This window comes from Microcebus murinus, chromosome 1 (assembly GCF_040939455.1).
Source record: "Microcebus murinus isolate Inina chromosome 1, M.murinus_Inina_mat1.0, whole genome shotgun sequence".
Classification (NCBI taxonomy): Eukaryota; Metazoa; Chordata; class Mammalia; order Primates; family Cheirogaleidae; genus Microcebus; species Microcebus murinus.
Window position 1 is genome coordinate 66,201,499 of NC_134104.1, and position 12,390 is coordinate 66,213,888.

At 45.2% G+C, this 12,390-nt stretch overlaps 1 protein-coding gene across 27 annotated transcripts in view; it reads left to right on the plus strand.

Moving 5' to 3' along the window:
• KALRN (kalirin RhoGEF kinase) overlaps positions 1–12,390 on the plus strand; it is a 653,674-nt gene that overhangs the window by 279,112 nt on the left and 362,172 nt on the right. For all 27 annotated transcript variants that reach the window (XM_020287048.2, XM_020287049.2, XM_020287013.2 and 24 more), the window contains exons 7-9: positions 944–1,135; positions 5,349–5,480; positions 8,647–8,877. In XM_020287048.2, the coding sequence (XP_020142637.1) occupies positions 944–1,135; positions 5,349–5,480; positions 8,647–8,877 (555 nt within the window). The remainder of the gene's footprint in view (positions 1–943; positions 1,136–5,348; positions 5,481–8,646; positions 8,878–12,390) is intronic.

The window sequence follows — 12,390 nt, forward strand, 5'->3', positions numbered from 1 at the left end:
CATAATCACTACTGTTTTATATTTGTGAGGTTTTTCTTCATACTTGATCTTAGCCAAAAGGCCGAGAAGTGATTATTGGGGGAGGGTGAGTTCTTTTGTCTTATTTCTTCCTGGAGAGTTTTTTGCTTGCCTAGTAGGAAACAACACACATGTTCATGAGTTTTTAATTGGCAAGCAACTGTGGGAATGAATGTAAACAAAACACAAAAGATGAAAGGAGACAGTGGGGCCAGAAGAGCCCCCACAGATGCCTTTTGGGGCCAGGTGGAGAAATGTTTCTAAATCAGACAGGGATAAAAAAGGATTCCATAGGCTTTTTTTTTTTTTTTTAGCATGGATAAGTATGTAGCTTCACAGCTCTCTTTATTTAAACTCTGACTGGTGGCCAGCCTCTTTTGGCAGGGGCAGAGGGCTGGGAAGAAGAGAGGGATGTCTTTGCTAGGTGACAGGAAGATGTGGAATTACTGTGTCTTCTTTGCCCTCTTTGGTGAGTACCGCTGCCCTGTTGTAGGTGGCAATAATGCCCTGGGTACAGCTTTCTCTCCTGAGCAAGAGAGACATCTTTACCTCCTTCAGCTTGTGCCCTTGCTTCCAAAGGGTACTCTTGGAAGTGCTGTCCCCCTGGAATGACCTCATGAGATGGTTGTGAGGATTACATAAGATAATCCATGTAAAGTGATTCCATTGATAGTTGGCACAAAATCTATGCTGATTCCCCATAACAAAAGGTCTCAGTTATTGTCTCTGCTACCTGCCAAAATTTTACATCATAGAGAAAGACTTCCCTTGGACCAAAAACAGACATGCTAGTATGGCCTATACCAGCCTCTCTCAAAGTTTTTGTTTTGAGTAGCCCCCTTCCCCAAATATGCACCCCCTAAAAGTGCTCAATGGATGCCTTTTCAGTCTGCCCCACTAAGCACTCACTCTCCTTTGCTCCCAGAATGCCTACGTCAACATCAACCGCATCATGTCTGTGGCTTCCCGCCTTTCTGAGGCGGGCCATTACGCCTCACAGCAAATCAAGCAGATCTCCACCCAGCTGGACCAGGAGTGGAAGAGCTTCGCCGCTGCCCTGGACGAGCGCAGCACCATCCTCGCCATGTCTGCCGTGTTCCACCAGAAGGCCGAGCAGGTGAGGCGCAGGGACCTACAGCAGCTGCTGGTGGGAAGGGGGCAGGGGGAAGGGTCAGGGAGGGCAGGGTGGGAGGGCACACACTCTCTCTACAGAGAGCCCCTGTCATCTCTCTGAAACACTGAAGACCCTGCTGAATAGTTGCAATAATAACCCATCTTCTACCATTTTCATGGCCCCTGTGTACACAAAGAAACACTGGTAAGACTTGGTGGCTTTGCTGACAGTAAGAGATGACTCAGGGCCTGTTTACATTCTGCTTGGTGGTTGGTGTTGGGTGCCTGTGCTTGCAAGAGTGTGTGTGTATATGTTGACTATCTGCTTAGTGTGCATTCTCTGAGCACAGACCAGAGGGGTGAATGTAAAGAAATCATTGAATGCTAAGGGGATGGAGAAACTAATTCGACATGAGGAATTTGCTATGGATAATAATCTGATAATATCATGAGTAAAAATAATAATTACTTGTTGCTATTTACTTATAAAGTAGCCAGACATTGGCCAGTGACATTAATAACCCATTTTACAGAGAGGAGCACTGAAGCTCTGTGAGATTAAGTGACCTGCCTAAGGTCCCATGATGTGTCAGAGCCAGGCTCGAACCAGCTTATGCAAAGCCAGTTGAATTTTCAAGAATTTTGTGAGCTGGTTGTTAAACATAGCAATTACTTAAATCTAAATTATATAAGTTTATAATGAATTATGTTATATTAAAAACAAAGTTAATAAATACTCAAAACTCACCACTTCCTGATTATTTTACTTTTTTGAGGTTATTTTTTATCTATTTTTTTCCTATCATGGAAATCCTGTACAGTTGTGTGCTACCAGTCATATCTTCCAAACTCCATATTCAGTGACATCACATTAGTAGCTTAAAATAAACCATTTTTATGCCATGGAATTATAAAAAACTACAAACTAGAGCTTGATTTATTATATTTTGGTTGTTTAGAGTCTTAAGAAAATGAGGGAGAAGTGTTTTTAAATTCAGACTAAAAAATATATGTCCTGTCTGGAGCTGTTACACTGTGAGTAGCACACAGAAATCAAGAAAATGTTCTTCCAATATTCAAAAATGATTATTGAGCAAAGAAGTCACTCACATCATTGACGAACAAGTGATGTTCTGAAATAAGTCTTCAGGGGGTTTTGGCTTTTGTCTTACTCCTTAACTAAGTGAAAATGTCAACCAGCATTTGTGTCAGAACTCGACAAGTTTGTCCATTTCAACTATAGGTTGACTATGGATACAAAAGTTCAACAAAGGCACCCTGTGAGAATCAGTTCACTATATGAAATTTATAATAAAGAACATTGTATATGCTATTATTCTTTGTAAATTGAGTTGCATATCCTTTATATCAGTAAAATTTGTAGTGCACTAACCTGCATATATGTAATGTATACATACATATATACACATTCATATACACACATACATGTATATGCTAGTTGTTAAACATTTACTAAGATACCACTGCTAAAATCCTGCAATCTATGGGCAGCTGGGGTTTCAATCCAGGTGTGTCTAACGTTAAAGCCTGTGTTTTTAACCTCTCAACTTCTTTCTTTGTATCACATTTAGGCAACTCACAGGTAAAGGAGAGTCAGACATGTGGTCATACCATAAATATTTCCCTGTGTTGTCGACTCTGACATGGAAGGCCACATGTGATAATCAAAAATGTCTAGACCAGGGGTCCTCAAACTTTTTAAACAGGGGGCCAGTTTACTGTCCCTCAGATCATTGGAGGGCTTGACTATAGTTTTAAAAAAACTATGAACAGATTCCTATGCACACTGCACATATCTTATTTTGAAATAAAAAAACAAATGGGCAAAAACACCTGTATGTGGCCCGTGGGCTGTAGTTTGAGGACGCCTGGTCTAGACTTTGAGGCCAACATGTGGGTTCTAGTCTCATCCCCACCATTCATTAACTCTAAGGCAAGTCACCTCACCATTCTGAGCTTGTTTCCTTGTCTCTAATGTGGGGCTGTTATAAGGTTATAACATTAGAGATGGAACATATAAGGTGCCTAGGGCACTTACTAAAACAGTGGATTTTACTACTGTGGGTATTTGCTCAACATCCTGGTATCTTTTTATTTCCATCACCGATATCTATTTCCAGCTGAGAACTTCACAAAGACTGAAAGAAATACTTCTGTCACAAGTCAAACACAACCCTACACTTTGAGAGGGATCTAGCCATGCTTTTGTTTTTTAAAGGATAATGGTTGTTGTGACTGATAGTGGCTGGTTCATTCTTAGGACCATGATAATATTGATGTTCAATTTCCTGTTCTCTCTCTTTCAACCCTATCACTTGCATTCTTTATTCAAGGTTTATCCACATTGACAAGGAAAATTCAGTACTTTCCTCTTTGTCTCTCTAGCTTCCTCTCTGAGCTGACCATTCTGTAGAATCTGCTACAGGACTCCTGAGAGGGTGCTCCCCCTGTGATGTTTTTTTTTTTAATTAAAAAAATTTTTTTGGAAACAAGGTTTCACTCTATTATCCAGGCTGGAGCACAGTGGCAGGATCATAGCTCACTGTAACCTCAAACTCCTGGGCTCAAGTGATCCACCTGCCTCAGCCTCCCAAGTATCTGGGACTACAGGTGCATGCCACCATGCCCAGCTAATTTTTAAATTTTTTTGAATTTAAAAATGGTGAGAAGGGGGTCTCACCATGTTGCCCCAGCTGGTCTCCAATTCCTGGCCTCAAGTGATCCTCCTGCCTTGGCTTCTCAAAGTGCTGGGATTACAGGTGTGAGCCATGATGCGGGCATCCCTTTCTTCCCCTGTGGTTGACTCCGAATATCAAGTTGCTTTCAGATTCCTTTGTAACGTAGTTATTGGTGGAGCAAAGAAGCTTCTGAGATGTCAGCATATATGTGTAACCTGATATTGGATGTAATCCAACACTCCTCCAGAATTGCTAGGAAATGGCCTAATGTGGTAAAAACATACAGAATGAAAACTCAGTCATTGCAGCCAACAGGCCAGGGGCTGACAGCTGACAGTGGCACCAAGACTAGAACTCAAGCAGAAAAAACTCAGGGCCAGAGCTGAGAGTAACTGGAGGAGTTAAGCTTTATGTCATGTTTCCTGACTTGGATTGGTTTGGATCAGAATAAATTTTATTTGTATCTGTTTTTTAATGTGATTTCCTGAGACATTACTAGTCCTTCAGGACTTACTCATAAACCATGCTTCTTTTTAACTGGGGGGAAAAAACTGATTCAAGCCTATTTTTTTATATGCGTTTATCTAGGCAGCCCTTTATTGTCCTCATATGGGCTATTCTCGGCAATGGGATGAAAAGGTATTTAGGCAATTAATTTAAATGGAGCTGTGCACCCAGGCGAGAGGAATCACAGACAGAACCATTCCAGACTGTTGGGCGAAGAATTATTTGCATTTTAAAGGTGCATTTTTCCACCTAATAAATCTGAGTGATTTCAGTTAGCTCACCCTTTGTGCATGGAGAGCCACAGTCTTCTATAGTTGTTAATTTTAATTTTTAAATAATTTGATGTCTGTCAAGATCCATATTTATAAATCACATCCCATCCAGGAGACACTGCCACTGTAGGTTCAGCACAGTCTGTCCCCCTTGCTGCCTCTCTTGCTCCCCACTTCAGGGCGCTGACCCAGCAGTGAAAGTGCTGTTGAGCTCAATCTCCATCCCCTGCGGGAAAGCTCTGTGCAAGTTTCCTGGGGGTTCTGGTGGTCCTGTGTGAGGTGTTCCTTGCTCCTCTTGCAACTCATCATGTACCCTGTAAAGCACAGGTGTGGGAACATCCTGCCGCATTACATGCACACTCACCCATGCCTGTGAGTGTGTGGGGGGCAAGAAGCCCTGATGTATCCATGGAACATAGTGAGCTGTGCCTGCACCTGTACTTAACAGTCGATATGTGGGTACAACCAGTTGCACATCCAGACAACTCATGCTGCCCCTCACAGTTTCATAATAGTCCTCTTTGTGGAAACTACACTTCCTAAACAGGTGCCCAGGTCTGATTTCTTACTAAGGGTTAGTGTTTGTAGAATTAAAGAAAAACTCTACCCCCTGAAGTGGTATTTGAAGGCTTCCAGAAGTCCCAATGTTTCTTCCCAAGGTATCTGACCCTCTTTCCATAACCCATTCTTTCCCCACCCCCAGTGCTCCCACACTGACCCACCTGGCATCTCCTTCCAGTTCCTTTCAGGAGTGGACGCCTGGTGCAAGATGTGCAGTGAGGGTGGCCTGCCGTCCGAGATGCAGGACCTGGAGCTGGCGATCCATCACCACCAGTCCTTGTATGAGCAAGTGACCCAGGCCTACACAGAGGTGAGAACCAAGCAGGGGCGCTGGGCGTGTCTGTACATGGGTGGGTGGCGAGAGCACTGGCCTACACCCTGTGAAATGGCCTGGGCCAGACTAAGAAGAGAGGCTCTTTTGCTCCACCTTTAGGAAAACTGACCTATGAACTGTGGTGTCTCTGGCCAGGAAACAGAAAAAGATTGGGGCCATTAGCAGGTACTACCTTTGTATACACACACATTCATATTCTCTCTCTCTCCTTCGCTCTTCCCCTTTCTTTTACACATACATATGTGTAGCTACACATCTATCTGCTTCACCCTGTATGTGAAGATTAGACTTTCTCCTCTAGGGAGAGGAATATAAGATAACAAAGCTGTCCTTTTCTGGAGTTTGCTTTCTGGTTGGTGAATGGACACACTAGTCCTGCCACCCTTTTATGGAGCAGCTCATCAAAAAATACTGATTTCTCACTAGAAGATCCAGAGGAAAGCATACAGGGTAGAGATAAGCATTTTAAGGAGTGAGAAGCTGCCATGGACGTGAAGGACAAATGAAAAGGCTCTTCCACTGAAAAATCAAAGGTGGGGGGAGGTAGTGCAAAGTTGAGAAGGGGAAAAATTCTCTTGACAGTCCTTTCAAAGTAAAAGGGAAGCGTCATATAGGCGTGTCTGTGTGACAAAGACAAGTAGGTGGCCTCTGGGCATGAGTTTTCAGGGAAAGGAGCTGAGGGATGGAAAGAGAGAGATTGATTAAGGAAGGTGGATGTGGAGGGAAAACTTAATTCACATCTGGGCGATGTGTTTCTTCTGGGGCAAGGTCAGTTAAAGGAGTGTTTGTAAAAGTGGGTTCCTGGACCACCTTCATCAGACTCACCTGAGGTGATGGCTAAAGATACAGATTCTTGTGTTCCACCCCATACTGAATCAGAATGTCAATATGTGTACATTTTAATAACTATTGCCCCAGGTGAGTTTGATGCATATTGAAATCTAAAAACCTATGGCTTCTGAGTAAGAGGAAGGGTTTTGCCACTGTCAAAACTGAGTTTGAATCCTGACTCTCCTACTTATTAGATGTGTGACCTCAGTCAAGTTATTTAACCACTCTTAACCATTTCATTCTTCTGTGAAACAAAGGTGGTAATACCTGCCTCATAGGATAGTATTATGGGTTATAAAGATAATATATGTAATGTACTTGGCCCAGCGCCTGACAGTAATAAGTACTAAAAAATTGTAACAGACTTTGTCATTGTAGGAGGCAGAGAGGAGGGCTTGTGAGCCAAACCTGATCTTGTCAACTCTGATCCAAATGGCCCAAGGCTTTCTCTCTTATAACAGAACTGTGCTTCTGCTCACAGGTCAAGAATCTCTAAATTTACTCCTTGTAAATTAAAAAAAGAGAGAGAGTACAAATGAGATTAATACTATGCTTACATGTGCAGGTGTAATTATACATACCAACACAATATTTCTCCCAGTGAATTCTCAGGCCCTAGCATTGTGAGACTTAAGATGTTCCCTCCAGGCCCACTTCAGAGGTCAGTGGGCCACCCCTGCCTCCTACAGATGTGAAGACTGAGGCAGAGGACTCATGTTGACTTGGATTTTTAGGACTTGGTCCTCCGTTCCTAACCACCCTTCCCTAGACATGGCATAGTGCCACAGGACAGCATTTGCTCAGGACTCACTGAGGAGAACTCTCCTGGGTTTGACCATGGAATATTTGTCTTGTTAACATCTCTGGAGGGCATTGCTTCTACCCTTCCCCTCCCCCAGCAGTAAATTATGAGAGCTGGGATGGTGAGATTGGGTGGGTGGTGGTGGTTTCCTCTCCTGCCTCAGTGGTACCCTACCACAGCACTCCTCTTAAGCACCCCCCAACCCAAGAGGATTTCTGCACCCCAAGAGCAAGAGTACCAGGTGCCTCTGTGTTCCTAGACCCCTATCTGGGCTATGATGTGATGGAAGGAGGGATGAGGGCAGGTTGCAAGCCCAGCAGACAGTTCCTCATTCATCTTCTCCCGTGGGTATGGAAACACGCCTCCTTCCCTGCCTTCCTAGTAGGAAAAGACGACCATTTCTGCTTCAAATCAACTCTGATTTAGTTATTAAACAAGTAATTTGGAAACTTAAAATTCCCGTCAGTTGCCCAGCTACCACTGTTGTAAATTGGAAAGATGCAGGTCTGGGGGGTACCCTGCCAAGCACTGGAAGGCCACAGGTATCAACTATGTGATGCCACTGTCCAAAATTATTGGTGCCCAGGATGGTGCCAGGATTCCAGTGAGAGGAATGGGCAGGGAGGGTCACCCCACTGCTCTCAGACTGAGGGCAACTGTTAGGGAACCCAGAAGTATGGATGGTGTGTCCACAGTCTAAAGGTCTCTACCTTATTCTACATGTTCTAGAAAAATGTGAAGGCCATTGATTTTCAGGAGAAAGAAGGAGGTAGCATAGAGGGAGAGAAAAAGATTTTATAAAAGGATAAAGATAAAAGAAAATGACAAGGAAGTAAAGAAGACGGGAGAGAGAAATGATGATGGTGATGATGGTGAAATTGGTAGCCAGTATTATGTGGCAGGCCCTATTCTAAGCACTCCATGTGTGTTAACTCATTTAATCCTCAACACAACTTTATGGAGTATGTACCATAATTATCCTTCTTTTACAGGCAAGGAAACCGAGGCCCAGAGAGGCTTAGTAATTTGCCTCTGGTCACACTTCTAGAAGTTTGGAGCCAGCTAGGAAACGTTGAGAAAGAAATAGTGAGAAAGGATAATGGCAGCAACTTAGATTTTTTATGAAATGAAGTTCTGCTGCCTGACCTAGTCAGTGAGTCCATCAAAGTGTTTATCAAGTGCTTACTATGTACCAGGTACTGTTCTGGGGAGAGAGCAGTGAGCAACGCAGAGTCTCTGCCCTCATGGAGCTGAAATTCAAGAGGGGAGAGAGTCTCACAGACAGCTGGCCAGTCTCCAGCAACAACTCTCCACAGGATTCCAGATGCTCTGCCCTCCCCGCAGCTGCAGGTGGGAGCTCTGGCCAGCTGGCACATTCCTCGGTGGTCATGGGTCTAGGAAGGACTGAGATTCTCAGGCCTAATTAGGGACCCGTGGGCAGACTCCCTGTCTCTCTGTGCCCTGCCTGCCACTCCTGTCCCTTGCCCTAACCTTCTTTCCTTCCTGCAGGTCAGCCAGGATGGCAAAGCCCTGCTAGATGTGCTGCAGCGTCCCCTCAGTCCTGGGAACTCTGAGTCCCTCACGGCCACAGCCAACTACTCCAAGGCAGTGCACCAGGTGCTGGACGTGGTGCATGAGGTGCTGCACCACCAGCGGCGCCTCGAGAGCATCTGGCAGCACCGCAAGGTGCGGCTCCACCAGCGGCTGCAGCTCTGCGTCTTCCAGCAGGATGTGCAGCAGGTAACAGGCTCCGTTCCCCTCACCTGTCCTCCACCCCAGGAAGCAGACTGAGTGGGTCCCTGACCTAGGGGACCAGGCCTGGGAAAGCCTGGATTGATAGAGGGAAGATGGCAATTTAGCCCTCAAGTACTCCTCAAAATTCCACCAATAAAACAAAACCTGAATTTGTTGATTGCATGCCTCTTGCCTAGGTGGCTTTGTAGACTGGGCCTTCTATCCTTGTGGTGGTGGAGAGGGAGGCTCAGTCTCAGGGATAGCAACTCCTTGTAGTCATGTGACAGCTGGAAGGTTATCCGAGCACTCTCGGGGGTGGATCCACCTATAGTGAACTCACTTCTCAATCGAGTGCAGGTGGCCTGCCAGAGAGGGGATAGGGTAGGGTACAGGGACTTTTAGAAGATTCCTTGACAAGGCTGAACCTGGGAAACCAGATTTAAACTTAGGCTGTTGTTCACTAAATGCTCTATGATTAGAGGTTATTTCTGGCTTTATCTGTTTTGTTTTGTTTTGTTTTGTTTGCATTATTATACTAGTCATGGCTTTTTCCCTTACCACAAATAATAAAGAAATGGTTCTGTTTCTGACCATAAAAGGACAACCTTGCCACAAATGCCATTTCAGATGAAGTAACCCATTCTTTTCCCCTTGCACTTTCTCAGTTTCTGTCTCCTTGAGGATTTTGGGAACTTTGCTTAGAGGACTAATATACTGGTGGTGGGGTGGGGGGAGCTTGCTGGGAGCTGGGGACTGCGACTGAGGCTTAGTGTCCTCACCCTTTTTCTCTGTGGGAGGCAGGGTGGGAACACTTGTGCTCAAACACCTGTTATCAGACTTTTCTGTGGCCACCACCTAATTTGAAGATTGTATATATATAAAATAACAATGTACTCTGCTTTAATTTTTCTGTGATATTGACCAGGTATAACCCCAAAGTGTAGTCAAATATGCACGGAAAGTTGAGAGCCAACTCTGCATGTGTTTGAGGTGTTGGTTCCCTTCACAGGTGTTACTGGGAGGGGCCCCTGGTGTTGGGTGCCTGAGGTAGCCCGGCAGGGGGGAGGGAGAGTGGGGCATCCTTGTCAAAGTCTGTGATACCCTCTGGCAGAGGGATAGCTGTGCAGTCATCCCAGGATAGATGGGCCTTCAGGCATATCCCCCCTTCCCAGGCTGCCCTAACTCCCTTGCAGCACCCACTCCTGACTAGGGCATCGATTTAAGTTTTCTGAGGTGACATCTCAGCCCCAGGAGAGACGGGCACTGCTAATGTGCTGGCCCCAGCTTTGCAACCCTATGGGGCCTGCTGGGAATGATAAAGCAAAGGGATCACTTGCCCACTCCTGCCATCTGGAGCCTTCCAGATAAATATATCATCCCTGAGCATAGGCGAGCACTGAGGGCGTCTACGATTGAGACAGAGTGAGGCGCCAGCCTTGGAAGGCACAAAGAAGGGGCACTGCAGTTTCAGTGAACTCTCCGTGGCTCGCAGAGATGATCTGAGCCGTGTATTGCATAATATGTGTGGCATTCTCTTCACCCTCCTGCTATTTTTATGGCTGCTTTCCTAGGATGGGCTCTGGAGAGCCACACAGGGGCAACAGGGAGGGTGGGTGAAAGGCCTCCCCACGAGAAGGGTGGCATTCTGGACTCAGACTATTGGGTAACTGATGTTATCAGACTTTTCTGTGGCCGCCATGCCATCTGAAATAAAGCCAAGAAAAAGTATAATAAAACGACACCTGTGGCTATTCTATATCATGCTCATAAAAGCCTTTCTGTAATTAAGACCCTGTCAGTTTATCACATTGTTGGCTCTGTGTGAAAGCAAGCAGAAGATTGTGAGGTGCCTGTGATGGGGGCTTGGATGTTCCATAAGAACTGAATTTCCCGGGATGGTTAGTTCCATTGCCCTTTTCATGATATGTGAATATGACTTCTGGGAGCATGATTTCATTCACCCATTGTCACACCTGCTCACCCACTCTGTATCTGACACTGGTACAGAAGCGAAGAAAACTGAAAAAATGAGGGCTACCAAACCTGGTGATGGTTCTTAGTTGTTCACCTGATACCTAAACAACCATTAGTGCCTGACATGTCTGAGCTGTTCTTAGAAGGGTGCTGGACTTACATACTTGAAGGTTAGAGTGAAGGACTTGGTCTTTGGTCTTCTGACTCCCAACCATACATTAGCTTGTCCTAGTTTTCAGGATCAGGCTAGATAAGTAATTTCCCTGTCCCATGCTTTCACAGTTTATATATATATAATTTTGATAATATTTTCATCTTTATATTACATTATTTTAAAGTTGTGCATGCATGTTTCCTCTATTCCATTATCTTTTTGAGAGTAGAAACCATGGCCCTCTATCATGAGCCCAGCACTGCCCCAGGTAGTGGTACGATACCTGGTTAGAGTGGCACAAGATGTGCACATTTGACGATAGAACAGGTCTACCAGAGCATACTCGCCTGTGTGCAGAGCATTAGAGGGCAGGGCATTGATGCAGGGCATTGATGAAACAGTCAATTGATGCCCCGTGTGCAGGGCATTGATGAAACAGTCAATTGATGCCCCGTGTGCAGGGCATTGATGGAACAATCACAGGCAGAGCTGTGAGAAGTCAGAGTTAGTGTCTTGAAGGAGGAGAGAGACTATACTGAAATGTACAGTCTGGATCCAAGACTCCTAAGCATACTTGGGATCCAGAGATGTTTGCTTAGTAGCCTATGTGGGAAGCTTGGAGGAGCATGAGTGGCCATGGCAATGCAGAACCATGGATAAGAGCTGGGGAGTCAGACAGCCTGAGTGGAAGTCGTGTTCTGACATTTCTTGTCTGTGTGACCTTGAGCAAGTTGCTTCACCTCACAGTGCTTCAATGTCTTCACCTCTAAGACAGGAACAAGAAGAGTACCTATCTCATCAGACTGAGTGAGATAGGAGTACAGTGCTTAGCACAGAGCTTGCCCAGCACATGATATTCCCTGTATTGTGGTCACAGCCTCTGTAAGTGGTGCTCGGGCGCCCCCTGGTGCTTGTGCTGTTGAGGACTCTGGCTGTTTCTTCTGTTTCGAATTCGGAAGATAGCAACTGCTTCGTGGGGCAGCTGAGTTCCATTGCATTTAACGATAAAAGCTCAGAGCTGCCAAGAACCTGAAAGAGCATCCAGTCCAACCTACTATATGACTTAGGAAATCAAGGCCCAGAGATGCAAAGTCACTTAGCTATAATCACACAGCTAGTTAATGGCAGTGCCAGGACCAGAAGCTAGGTCTTCTGACTCCTAGTTCAGATGTCCTACAGAAAAACCACACAAGAGATTAGCCAGGGAGACAAAGAATGAGAATGGAAAGAGAGACAGGAAGCAACGTGCATACCTACATGGAGGAGGAAGACAGACAGACACACCTCCAACAAGGAGGAGAGGGAGAGACAGAATCATAAACAATGGGAAAAGACAAAGAAAGGGAAAGATTTGAAGACAAAGGGCAGAGATGCAGACATGGCTGCGGTGG